Raw genomic sequence first — 13,957 nt, 5'->3', positions numbered from 1 at the left:
TCATTCATGCCCCACTGAAATATGAGTTTTACATTGTAAATTTTATACAAGGTAAGAGGAAAACTTGGGTCGAAATGATTGTATGGAAGTACAGTAGGAGGAAAACCTGGGTAGCTTTTCTTCCTACTTTGCTTCCACACAATCACTTCTAGCTAGGTTTTCCTCTTACCTTGCTTCCACACAGCCAAAAACTGAGAGCACACACAGCTCCCAAACCTGGGTAGAACACAGTTTTTGATTGTGTGAATGAACTCAGTGTTTTGAATTCCTGATTCTTTCCTGTTGTGTATTTTCATTTTATCTCATCCATCGTACTGCAGAGCTTGTCATACTGTTGAACTGCTGTGATAAATAGAAGCTTTTCCTAACACTTGTCTACCTCTTCACCTATTTTCATACCAAGTGGAAGTAACTCTAGCCACTGTTGATGACAAGGGGCAAAAAGGGCAATGGGAAGCTCCCTCCCCATCTCAAAGGTACTTAGCTTGAGACAGTTCTTTGCCCCTTACCTCCTTTTTGCCACTTTGTATGTTGCTGTTACTTCTGCAGATGTCTTTTTGTCTTAAGCCTGTGTTAAGGTAGGAGAATGCAGGTGTCAGTTGCTAGGCAACCACTGTCATTTCTGGAGCCGAGGAGGGTATCTGAAGTTGCCTAGGAACCATCATATGCTTTCCTTCTCCTTTTACTCCTAGTCATTTATTTGACAGGGGGTTATCTTGGGACTCCATTTTATCCCCTAAGAACTGGGAGGTTGGCTGTTTCCCATGTTACTTTGCAGTGGTCTTGCCTCTGAATTATACTTGACCAAGTTGTGCCTTTGGGTGCACTATCTCTATGGCCTGCCTATTTTATTTTGTATTTTAAACCTGTTTCATTCTTATCCTACTTATTCCTACTAGTCTTCTCTTGCTGTATTCCCAAAACACATTGTAAATACTTCCTGTGTCTGATACACTTAATTATATTAGGTTTACATTTAGATTTCTTCTTTCTTGCTATAAAGCTTAGAGTACAAAATATTTGTCCTGAAATATATCCTACATTTTGTGATCTGTTAGTGTAAGAGTTTTAAGAAAATACACATGCAGGATAATCTTAATTTCTGGAAGAGCTTTATCAGTGGCAATTATTATTTATTTTATTTTTCTGAACTATTTTTGGAAGATCAGTATACTGAGCATGAAATGAACCTGCTGATGCTTGCCAGAAATTAACAGCAACCAAGCTGAACTGCAGAGCATTAGAAAGTCATTATCTGTAGCTGTTGCATTTCAGTAATACCTTTGCTTCAGGATTCAATAAAGACGACTAATTTAATCTAGCCTGTGACGTCATTCCTCTTTGTTATAAGAATCTATTTTAAGGCTGTGGCAAATGACATTGAAAAGTTTCTGCATGCCGATGAAGTGATGATACAGTGAAGCCAGAAGGAGGCACAATTGGTCTTTCAAGTGGTGAAACAAGCTTAAATTGCAACTCTACAGTTTGGCGGTGTTACCTTTCCTGGATGTAAAATGGTCTTTGATAATATCTCAACACAAAAAGCTGTGGCCAGTGGAGTCTTATACCCCTATCTTTATGCTGGTACAAAGTATCCACATGCCACAATGTCCTTTTTGAGTTCAGAGGGGAGATTTTAGATTAAGCCTAATATTTGTATAATTAGCACATCACCATCTCTCTGTGTATTCTAGTGTTCCAGTGTGTCAGAAATAGATTAGCCAAAGCTAATATGCTTGTTGTTCTTGCTTTGCTTTTGATATGGCTTAATCTCTTGTTCTATTTGCCTGAGCAAGGAAAGAGCGTCTGATTCTATATGAATAATATTCAACAATTGGGGGGGGGGCACTTCCCCTGCAAAGGGGTCTTGGTTTGACCTGCAAGCTCTGCTGCTGTGTTTTAACATGAAGCCCTTCTGCAGGGGTAACCAACTGAAGGGTCTCCAGCTGTTTTTGGTCTACCATCCGCTCAGCTACAATTTATTGTGCCTGCAGTAGAGTGTTGTGTACACAAATAGAGCCATTTCCCCAAATGAGTCTTAAGCAGTCAATTTCAAAAGTAAGCCGTGCTGAGTTTGAATTATATTCCCTATATTTCTTCTATATACTGTAAGAGTGTTGACCGAGGTGATGGCTTTCATTCTTCCTTGTAGAAAGTCCTCTTGCTAAATAATGTTTTTTCTTTAAACATTCTTATATATTTAGGAATGAATTCCGGAACTTGCATAATCCTCCTTAATGCCACTCTGGGATGAGATGTAAAACTGCATTAATGGGGTACTTGAAATTTCTTTTTGGAACTAATCCAATAAGAAATTTAAAAAATCTGTCTGCTCCTACAGAAAAAGGCTTTTTAAAAAGAGAACATATAAAATCATCTAATTGCAGGCCATATGGGGTCCTTCAGCTATATAGTTTAGACTAATATGGCTGCCATCCTATGCACACTAATGTGAGAATAAGCCTCACTGACCTCAGTGGATTTCTTGCATTGTTATTCAGCAGAGGTGAAATCAGAGTTTTCAATATGTCAGTGTGCGGGTGAGGGTTGTTCATTAGCTTTTGTTAGCCTCAAGAGTCTGGTGATCTAATATGTATTCCACCAAAAATAACTGATTGTAGGAAAAAGAGTATACAACAGTACTTGAATTATTGAAAAAACCAGGGTGGCTTTAATGAAATCCACAAGATCCATCCTTTGATTCTACCCAGTTATGAGCCCCTTGTAGCCTTTGAAAAACAGTACCTAAGGGGCCTGTCATGATAAGTAAAGGATTTGTGTGCTTCCCCAGCACAGATATACAATATGATGGGATGGGAAAAGAATGTGCTCCTGTCCTTTACTGAATAAAAGCATGTTAGTCTTTCCTCATAGGGACGGTGCTCTAACTCCTAGATCATTTCAGTGCTCCTTTTCTAGAGCTGAAAATGACAAAGCTGTTTTCAGTAGCAAATGGCTACTGAAATGATCAATTGGCCAGAACCCTTTCCCATTGTGGAAAGGTTAATGTAGAGAAAAAAGATTACAGGGAAGTGGGAGACATATAGAGATTTCTAAAATTAACAACACTGTGGAAAAGTGGATAAAAAGACATTTTTCCTTCTCATAATACTAATGCTTTATGTCACTCAATACATGTAATTGGCAGTAGATTCTGAGCAGATAAAATAAAGTTCTTCTTCACACAATGTATTATTAACTTAGTGAAATCACTACCACAAGAACTGTTGCAGGCCACTAGTTAAATGGTTTTCATATGGTTTTTGATCAGAGGTTCTTGACCTTGGCTCCCCAGATGTTGCTGGACTGCAACTCACACCATCCCTTCAGCTATTCTGGCTGGAGATAAGAGTTATAGTCCAACAGCATCTGGGGGGCCAAGGTCAAGAACCCCTGATCAAAAACCATGTGAAAACCATCTAAACTACTGGCCTGCAACAGTTCTTGTGGTAGTGATTTTGCTAAGTTAATACATTGTGTGAAGAAGAACTTTATTTTATCTGCTCTGTATTGAGTGTCATAAAGCATTAGTATTACGAGAGGGGCGAAATGTCTGCCTATCCACTTTTCCACAGTGTTATTAATTTTAGAAATCTCTATCATGTTTCCCACTTCCCAGTAATCTCCCCCCACTTTGGTAGCAACATGGAACCTCTCTGTACAAAAGCAATATGCTTCTCAGTACCACATTCTGAGTCAAAGAAGCAAACACACACAGGGAAGGAAGGGCCTGACATTGGAAGCAGAAAGCTGGTCTAGATAGACATTGGTCTAATCCAGCAAAGAAATTCTTATGTTTTCACGTGTTCAAAGAGTTAGATCAAATCAGTTTGATGGATGTCAGTGTACTTGCCCACATCAGTGAACTCGAGGTTTAGAGCTTTTAGTACTACTGTTCATATAGCTCCATAGCTTTTAACAATACTCTTTTTTTATTCTTCAGTTTTATACTTTGTCCTGTGTACTTTAGAGATACCCTGCAAAAGTTTCTATGCTTGCTTACTTATGCTGGTCTAAGACCGTAATAAAGATGATTGATTGATGAATTCAAGTCTAATTGCTAGTCCTTGGAAGACATAAACAGAATGAAAATTCAATGACATTAAATACTTCTTGTTCATAAAAAGGAAGTGACTGAAGAAACTGTTGGAGCCTTTTATTAGAAGCTGAGCGTGGGCAGTTGGTGAAATTTAATAAACTTACTAGGCAATGCTGGAAGCCTAACTGAATCCCTAGCTTTGTAATCACAGAAGGTGCCCAAAGCCTGCATTACTTTTCCTGGAGGGATTAAGTTCGAGCTACAGGAGAGATCAAGAGGCAATGAAAACTGTTAAAAATGCTCTGCCTCGGGAGCGAAAGGTTCTCGGCAACAAACCTGCAATAACAAATACTTTGTGACTTATGGAAGGCAGACTCTACTTCCAAATAAGCAAATAAGAAGGGAAGAGAAGCAAGGAAAGCTTCCAGCAGACAAGTGATAAAATAGCAAGCCATATATTTAAAATATGTGAGGGCACCATCTATATACATCATTGGATGGCAGCTGCCTGCACTCCTGACTGGGCAGTCTACTATCCAATCAGAAGCATTATTTGGGGGAAGAACAGATGCTTTCTCTCCATAGGACACTCCCTTTGATAACTATGTGGCTATGACTCCTATAAACCTACATAAGGTTGTCTTATTATTTTTCTGGCACCAACAACTACAAGAGGCAGGAATTCAGCAGGTGAAGATGTCCCAACCCTGAGCTCTAGTTTGAGCCCCTGGACCAGGCCTGCTGAACTTTGGGCCCCCCAGCTGTTTTTGGACTACAGCTCCCATAATTTCTCATATTTGGGTAAAATTTCTCATATTCAGGCCAAGCTGGATTCCACAGTTACTGCAGAGTCTACTGTGCAGGTGTCCAGTAACTCCTCTTATGGGATTAGATTGGATCATTTTCAGTTTGTGACTCCTGAGGAAGTGGACAAACTGCTTCGGACTGTGCGCCCTTGCCCAACTTGTTTTATCTCATCTGATAATCATATTATCAGAGAGGGTCTGGTAAATATTAGAAATGCTTCTCTGAGGGAGGGCAGCATGCCTCCTTGTCTTAAAGAGGCTATTATTAGACCGCTTTTGAAGAAAGTTGCTTGGAGTTAGCTAATTACAGACCTGTTTCTAATTTTCCATAGTTGGGCAAAGTGGTTTAGCGGGTGGTGGCCTCTCAGCTCCAGGCTGTTTGGGATGATGCAGATTATCTAGACCCATTTCAAATTGGCTTTCGGGTGGGCTGTGGGCTTGAAACAGCTTTGGTTGGCCTGATGGATGATCTCCATCTGGTTATCAACAGAGGGAGTGTGACTCTGCTGATCCTTTTGGATCTCTCTGTGGCTTTCGATACCATCGACCATAGTATCCTTCTGGACCACCTGAGGGAGGTGGGATTGGGTGGCACTGTTTTACAGTAGTTCCACTCCTACCTCTTTGGCAGATTCTAGATGGTGTTTCTTGGAGACTGTTGTTTTGCTAAGCGAGAACTGAAAAATGGAGTCCCACAAGGCTCCATACTGTCTCCAATGCTCTTTAACATCCACATGAAACCACTGGGAGAGATCATTAGGAGGTTTGGTGCTGGCTGTTATCAATATGCTGATGACACCCAGATCTACTTTTCCATGCTGACCTCATCAGGAAATGGCATATCTTCCCTAAATGCCTGCCTGGAGGCAGTAATGGGCTGGATGAGGGATAACAAACTGAGGTTGAATCCAAATAAGACGGAGGTCCTGACTGTGGGGGCTCGGGACCCGAGAGATGGTTTAGATCTGCCTGTTCTGGATGGGTTTACACTCCCCTTGAAAGATCAGGTACGTAGCTTGGGAGTGCTTTTGGACCCAAAGCTCTCCCTGGTTTCTTAGGTTGAGGTGGTGGCCAGGAGCGCTTTTTATCAGCTTTGGCTGATATGTCAGGTACGTCCATTTCTAGAGGCGAATGACCTTAAAACAGTGGCTCATATGTTGATAATCTCTAGGCTCGACTACTGTAATATGCTCTATGTGGGGCTGCCTTTGTACATAGTCCGGAAACTACAATTGGTACAAAATGCGGCAGCCAGATTGGTCTCTGAACAACTGCACTGGCTGCCAATATGTTTCCGGGTGAAATACAAAGTTCTGGTTATTACCTTATAAAGCTCTTAATGGCTTACATCCAGGTTATTTAAGAGAGCACCTCCTGCCTCTTGTTACGATCTTCTGGACAGGTCTGGTTATGGTTGCCACTGGCTCATTTGGTGGTGACCCAGGACCAGGTTTTCTCTGTGGCTGCCCCAGGGCTTTAGAATATGCTCTCTGATGAAATAAGAGCATCTCCTTCTCTGTTTGTTTTCAGGAAGAACTTCAAGACTCCCCTGTTTTTGCAGGCTTTAAATTTGAATTAATTTTAATAATTTTAAAAAACCTTTTAAAATTATTTTATTACATTGTTTTTATTGTGTATTAATCTGTGACTTTTAAATATGTTAAATTTTGTACACTGCCTAGAGATGTACATATCAGGCGGTATAAAAATAGGATAAATAAATAAATAATCCCCAGCCACAGTGTCCAGTAGCCGGAATTATGGGAGTTATAGGCCAACATCTGCAGGAGGGCCAAAGTTGAGCAGGCCTGCCTTGGACCATCCTTGTTTGAGATAATCATTCAGCACTTCTTACTGGCTCAAGTGTCTTGAGCGGGACTTGGCTGTGAGTGACAGACCAGGAATGAAAGATCCAGGGCTTATAGGAGACCCTGTGCAAGATGGAAATTCATATTAGACATTGAGTTATACCTTCCGTAGTGTCTCATTCAGCTTACCCTAATCATGCATGCTTCCCTGCTTTACATCATTGGCTACCGCTGGCTGGGATGATGAAATGCACATTGTAATAATATCAGGATTTGAGATAAGTTGTTGGGTCCAGACCATGGGAAGGCTCTTGCACAGTAATAATGATGTCAGGAGTTTGGCATTACCTGTTCCATCTTATTCATCTTGCCCTGTTCCAGAAGCACTTCTTTCTAGCCCATGCCTGACCTCTCTCCCTTTTGCTGGCAGTATACTTTTGCTCCCATCCAATTATTCACCTTTAACTAGACACACTTAAAACTTCAGTCATTTAGACTATCAGATCCTATCCACGGGTCCCCAGATGTTGTTGGACTACAGCTCCCATAATCCCTATAGCTAGTGTGGTTGGGGATGGTGGGGGTTGTAGTCCAACAATATCTGGGGATTCAAGGTTGGGAACCCCTGATTTAGACCAGGTATGGCTAATGTCTGTATTCTTGAGGGTCACTGCAAGCGGCCATAATAGAGGAGAAAGGAAGTCAGGAATTGTTGAGAGGAGCGCTGGTCTCATGGTAGCAAGCATGACTTGTCCCCTTAGCTAAGCAGGGTCTGCCCTGGTTGCATATGAAAGGGAGACTAGAAGTGTGAGCACTGGAAGATATTCCCCTCAGGGGATGGAGCCACTCTGGGAAGAGCAGAAGGTTTCAAATTCCCTCCCTGGCATCTCCAAGACAGGGCTGAGAGAGATTCCTGCCTGCCACCTTGGAGAAGCTGCTGCCAGTCTGTGAAGACAATACTGAGCTAGATAGACCAATGGTCTGACTCAGTATATGGCAGCTTCCCATGTTCCTATGTAACCTGGCCCTCTCATCGACAGCCAGGTTCTAAAAGCCATTTTCGGAAGTTCCCTTCATTGAATGGAGGCGGTGCCTGCTTGCCCCGACTTCCATTTCAGTGCGTTTTCTAGTCCCTGACCTCTGCTCATTGGGCAGAAAGTCTGAGGAGCACATGCATGCATGCAGCTGTATGTGTGGACATCAGGCAGATGGCTAGAGTGTGCCCCAGTGTTGGGGTGGGATGAGCAGGCATAGTCTCCTCTTTCTGTGTATTCTGTAAAGGTATGGTGGGTAACCTTTGCAAAGGTCAAAGTCAGCACCCCTCAAAAAGTTAGTCATTGAGCACATGTGTTTGGGTGTGGACAAGGTGTATCATTAAAGTGTAGAAGTGTGTGTGTGTGTGTGTGTGTGTGTGTGTGTGTGTGTGTGTGTGTTGGGGGATTGTTTGCAGAGTTAACTTCCTTATCATCATAAGGAGGTGTGGTACCATACTTACATTGGATAAAAAGGTGAATAACTATGTGTTTACTGATCTGTCTAGGCATATATTGTACACAGATGCACTATTCACACATTATGTTCAACACTGTACAATCTGTGTACAGTGTACCAGGTACAGATCTGTACACAGGTGCAGTTATTCACATGTTATATTGAAAGCAGGTTCAGCAGTACAGTACACTTCTTATCTGATTCCTGGATTTCTGAGGCCTGTACCCATGTTCACTTTTAAAATGAACACATGTGCAGTCATTCATACAAAACATGTATGTGTGTATGGACAGCTGAACTCAGGTGCAACATAATGTCAGAATACAGCTAGATTGGGCATGCATTGAACATAATGTGTGGATAGGGTCTGTGTGTGTAACCTGGAATGCGACATGTTCCCATACCGAAATAATTCAATTCAATTCAGGGTATCACTTCACAGGCTTTTGTATCTCTCTATCGCTCTCTTTTTGTGTGCAAAAAATTGACGTAGTACTTCTTATTCCCCATGCCAATGTAATAGCAACTATTAATGCTGTTAAACAATGACTCACTTTATATAGCCTCTTTAACAGTGATTTCCCTGCTGTCTCTTTTGTGACCCGCCAATTGTAATTTTATCTCGGAGCAAGCAGCCGTGCACCAGTTTCATGCCTTTTAGAAACGCCCTTTTCTCTTGCCCCTGTTCTCTTTGTAATCCCCACCCCCACCCTTTGCATTATTTTGTCTGTGTCTTATGCAATGGGAACAGCACTGAGAAATCTGCTGCCTGCTTTGATGTCAAGGCATCTTTGAAAGCTGCTTCGCATATTCCCTCGTCATGAACATTTGCTCCAGCGTCATGTTTACACTGAGGAGTGGTATTATTAGCTTCGTACGTATCTCTTGTGCTTTGAGGGGGAGAGGTGTGAAGACATGCAATGACACCCCCACCCTAATACAAACACACTTTGTATAGTTGCAAGGAAAAATAGTAAAATATGGTAAAATAAAAAAAATAGTAAGATCAAAACATCTCTATCTATCTATCTATCTATCTATGAATGATTGACTGTAATCTCCAGTGATGTACTATGGGCAAGTTGGAAATTTGATCTTTATTGACTTTGCCACCCCTGAGAATAAAGAAAATAGGTAGAAATGAAAATAGTAATTGGAAATAGCTCCTACGGAGGAAAGCTGTCATGAGGTGGATTGATTCAGCAGTGGCAAAAGTAGCGTTATTGATTGCCAGTTCTTAGTGAATTAAAAAGAGGACCAGAAACCTTAATTTGCCTCTTTCCTTTTGTGTCTGTGGGCATGTGACGGAGACTGAAACAAAGCAGTGGCCACTTGGAATACTGTGCTGGAATAAAGACTTAGCAAGAGGCAGGAAAATGTTATCTGCTTTCTTCAGCAATGGTCTCAATAGGGGAGTGAGATAGAATTTGTCAAAATTGTAGCAGGGTTAATTTATTGTTATTAAAAGAGGGATAGAAATTGCTCTTAAAAAAACTCTTCAAACTATCTGGGGAAGGCAAAATAAAGCAAACCTTCTGCAAATGTGGAAGTAGGGATGTGTGAGTCAGCTCGCATCGAGCCAGGCCAATTTGGGCGGTCCAAGTTCGAACCAGACTGACCCCCAGTTCAAAGAACCGGCTTGCGGGCCGGCTCGGCGGGGTATACTTGTAAAGGGGAGTCCAGCAAAGATTCCCCTTTACAAGTAAAGGGCATTCCAAGTAAATGCGGGGTGAGGGGGTGGGAGAAAGGCTTCTGCAGGTGCCGGGGATGGCGGTGATGGAGACATAGGAGGAGGCGGCATCAGGGACTCTTCCAGCCCCACCACCGGCCTCCCAAATGCTGTGGTGTTGAGGGTTCCACTCACATGATGTGCCCACAGGGATGCAAGATGTGTGCCCACTCACTGGAGTAGAAGTGTTGCTTCTCAGTGCAGGGAGCGTGTTCTCCCTGGTGATTTACATGGGCTCTCGCCATGATGTGGTCAGTGAGCACCATGATGTGTTTGCCTCTCCACAGTTGTTGAAAAGCTATCAGTGCCAGACAGATGTCCATCAGCTCTAACCAACTGATGCTGTGGTCCTGTTCTTGGGTGGACCACTTCTCCTGAGCCGAATGCTGAGATGATGGGCTCCCCATCCCTGGAGACTGGCCTCTTTCGTGATTATGAGTCTATAAATGGATTCCCCTGGGAAAGACGGTTCAGAGATTTCCACCAGCTTAGAGACTGACTGAGATGGAGGGGCACTAAGATTTTCATTTGGGATTTTTGAGCTATTGCATTCTGGTAAGGGAGTAAGAATCACTGGAGTGGGTGTAGGTGGAAGCTGGCCCCAGTTTACTGCATCCAAGGTTGCCACCATTAGTCCCAATAGGTGAGCTAGAGTGAGAATCAGTACCCTGTTGCCTAGATGAATCGAGGAAATTGTTGTGCGGATTCTTTTCGATGTATTCTGGAGGTAGGATTAACTTGTCCAGTGTGGTGTCTATTATTATGCCCAGGTGATATAACCTCAGAGAGAGAGAGAGAGAGAGAGAGAGAGTGAGAGTTGGTTCTTTGACTGATTTATTAGGAACCTGTGATTGGGCAGTGAAAGCTTGAGGTCTGATTGGGCTGAAGACAGATTCATTGCTCTACATAAGAACAGCCCTGCTGGATCAGGCCCACGGCCCATCTAGTCCAGCATCCTGTTTCACACAGTGGCCCACCAGATGCCGCTGGAAGCCACAGACAGGAGTTGAGGGCGTGCCCTCTCTCCTGCCATTACTCCCCTGCAACTGGTACAACTCTGGGGAGCAGATCGTTGAAATAGGTAAAGCTCCTGACTCCCTGAAGCCTGAGATGTGCCATGAATGGTACTGAGGAGAGACCGAACGGTAGGGTCTTGAATTGAGAATGCCTGTCCACATATTTGAAGTGCAGGAATGGCCGCTGTCTATATGGATTGGGACGTGCAAATAGGTCTAAGGTGGTGAGGTGATCTGGGTGGTGGAGGGATTCCGTAATTGCCCTTATAGTCTCCACCTTGAATTTTTTGTGTTTGACAAATTTGTTGAGAAACTTGAGATCCAATATTGCTCTGAGAGAGCCGTCCTTTTTTTTTTTTTTGGCATGGTGAACAGAATAGAGTAAACCCCCTTTCCCTGTTGTTGAATAGGAACAGGTTCTGTTGTCCCTTTATGTTCCAGATGGTGAATGGCTTGCAGAAGGCATGTATGCATGGTATGTGAGCACTAATGCGGGGTAGGCAAAAATCTGTTTGGGGGCAGAGTGTTGTACTCTATTCTGTATCCATGCTGAATAGTTTGAAGGACCCACCTGTTGGTGGAGAGTTCTCAAGCATGAAATAATTTGTGTTAGGCGACCCCCCACTAGGAGAGGCCACAAGTCAGGATTAGACCTAATTTGCTGTCTACTTGTTTTAGTCTGTCCCATGAAGAACTGATGTTGTTATCTGGTTGGCTTGTTGGATCTAAAACCTGTTCTAGAAGGCACTATGGGTTCTATTGTCCTTTGTCCTGAAGGGGCCCCTGAAGGGATGAAAGGATTGAAAGGTCCTTCTATTCTGCTTGTGGAAATTCCTATTTGTTGTAGGAAGGGCTTTTCTCTTATCCTTGGTTTTGATGAGTAGCTTAATTCATACAGCATTGCCGAACAGCTTGGAACCTACACAAGGGACAGATACCAGATTGGAGTGAGAAGTGGTGCCTACCTGCCAGTGTTTCAGCCATAGGGTTCATCTAGCCACCACAGTGGAAGCGGTGGACCTGGCTGGACGGAGTCCATAGTTTTGTTGGCTGTGTAGGCCTGCATGTTTTAGATCTTTAATAATGTTTGTTTTAGATGTATGGACTCCTCTGGTGTATTTTGAAGTAAATCATTCACCGATAGCAGTGAAGCAATAGTAATGGATGCTGTGTTAGGTGAGCATCTGGCCAAGGAGGAGGCTTCGTGTGCCCTTCTAAGGGAAGCCTCTATCAGGGAGGGAGGGAGGGAGGGAGTCAGTAAGGAATTAAAAGTAGGAAAATACTATATAGAGAATGAATATAGAGGAGGATTTTGGAGAGAGGATAAAAGGCTGTCTCTGGAGCAGATGCAGGACTAGCAAAACTAGGTGGGTTTATCCTTCCCAGGGCTATTAAAGCTTTCTAAGCTAATTTGCATAGCAAGGAATAATTGATGTTTTGTCCCCCCCCTTCCCCCCCCTCCAGATTGTGATGGATTTTAAGCATCCAGATGGATGTGCAGCTGCCATTATGTTGCCTCAACGTAGTTTGCTAGTGATGACTGGAGAATCCAGATATCTCTGGACCCATGGGTAGGTGTTGAAATATGCAAGTTAATTATATTGTATGTATAATAACATTATGTTAATGAGGTTACATTCTTCATTGGGAAAGGACCATAGCTCAAGGGAAGGGCATCTGCTTGGCATGCAGAAGGTCCCAGGTCCAATCCCCAGCATTTCTAAGCAGGGCAAAGACCCGTGTCTGAAACCCTGGAGAACGGCTGCTATTTAGTGTAGACAATACTGAGCTAGATGGACCAGTAGCCTGACTCAATATAGGGTAGCTTCCTATGTTCCCATGTTGTTTGTTAGCAATTTCCTGTTCCCCTGTTATTTGTTAGATAATAAAGAGTATCATCTGTGTGCATTACACTTTACAGAGTAACATAAATAAAAGACAGGGCTGCTTACAGTCTACATTTTGATGGATACAACCAGTGTTCCCTCTAACCCACGGCTTAGGCCCTGGGTATTTAAGAGAGCATCTTCTTCACTACGAGCCCCATTGCCCATTGAGGTCATCTGAGGAGGTCCGTCTCCAGTTACTGCCAACTCCTTTGGTGGCTACACAGAGATGGGCCTTCTCAGTTGCTGCCCTGAGATTGTAGAATGCGTCTTCCTGCTGAGATATGATCCTCCTCATCTCTGGCAGTTTTTAAAAAACACCTGAAAACCTATCTTTTCACCCAAGCTTTCTCAGCTTTAAAAATGTGGTGTGAATCTTTGGTTTATTTTTAAATTTTTAAATTGTTTTAAGTTGTTTTTAACTTGTTTTATGCTATTGTTAATCGCCCAGAGATGAAAGTTTGGGGTGGTGTACAAATTTGATAATAAATAAATAAATAACAGGGATTCCTAGATGTTGTTGACTACAGCTCCCATAATCCCCAAGCAAAAGCCATTGCAGCTGGGGATTCTGGGAGTTGTAGTCAGCAACACCTGGGAATCCCTGTTAAGAGGAAACACTGGATACAACAGAGGGAGAGGAGGGTAGCAGTTGTACATACTAGGCTATGTATCGGTGAAGACTAAAAGGTTTTGCTAGATCCTTCATGAGAAAAGTGACTGAGGAGGGGGCCTGGTAGAAGAAGAAGGGTGTTCTGGGAAGGAGTTCCAGGCATAAGGGACAGCAAGGAAGAACGTTCTGAGCTGGAGACATTTAAGAGAGCAGGAGACTTTCAGATGGATGAGAAATGAAGCTAAAGGAATGAAAGTCGCAGTTGGGTGTATATTAGGCTGAGAGGAGGGCCTCTTCCTCCTTGAAGTTATAACACACATGAGTTGTTAGGAACAACAAAGGAACAGAAGCTGCCTTGTAGAAAACCAAACCCTTGGTCCATCTAGCTCAGTATTTTCTACACCAGGGCTGCTCAACTTTGGCCCTCCTGCAGATTTTGGTCTACAACTCCCATAAACCCTGGCTATTGGCCACTAGCTAGGTCTTATGGGAGTTGTAGTCCAAAAACAGCTGGGAGGCCTAGGTTGTGCAGACGTGGTCTACATTGACTGAACACAAGAAGAGCCCTG

General features: G+C 43.0%; 1 protein-coding gene across 4 annotated transcripts in view; it reads left to right on the top strand.

Annotated features, from left to right (window-relative positions):
• ALKBH8 (alkB homolog 8, tRNA methyltransferase) overlaps positions 1-13,957 on the top strand; it is an 88,671-nt gene that overhangs the window by 40,499 nt on the left and 34,215 nt on the right. For all 4 annotated transcript variants that reach the window (XM_053311495.1, XM_053311496.1, XM_053311494.1 and 1 more), the window contains one exon: positions 12,354-12,460. In XM_053311495.1, coding sequence (XP_053167470.1) covers positions 12,354-12,460 — 107 coding nt within the window. The remainder of the gene's footprint in view (positions 1-12,353; positions 12,461-13,957) is intronic.

The sequence above is a fragment of the Hemicordylus capensis genome, chromosome 3 (assembly GCF_027244095.1).
Source record: "Hemicordylus capensis ecotype Gifberg chromosome 3, rHemCap1.1.pri, whole genome shotgun sequence".
Classification (NCBI taxonomy): Eukaryota; Metazoa; Chordata; class Lepidosauria; order Squamata; family Cordylidae; genus Hemicordylus; species Hemicordylus capensis.
The sequence above is the reverse complement of the archived record's forward strand: the minus strand, read 5'-3'. Positions and strand labels throughout refer to the sequence as shown.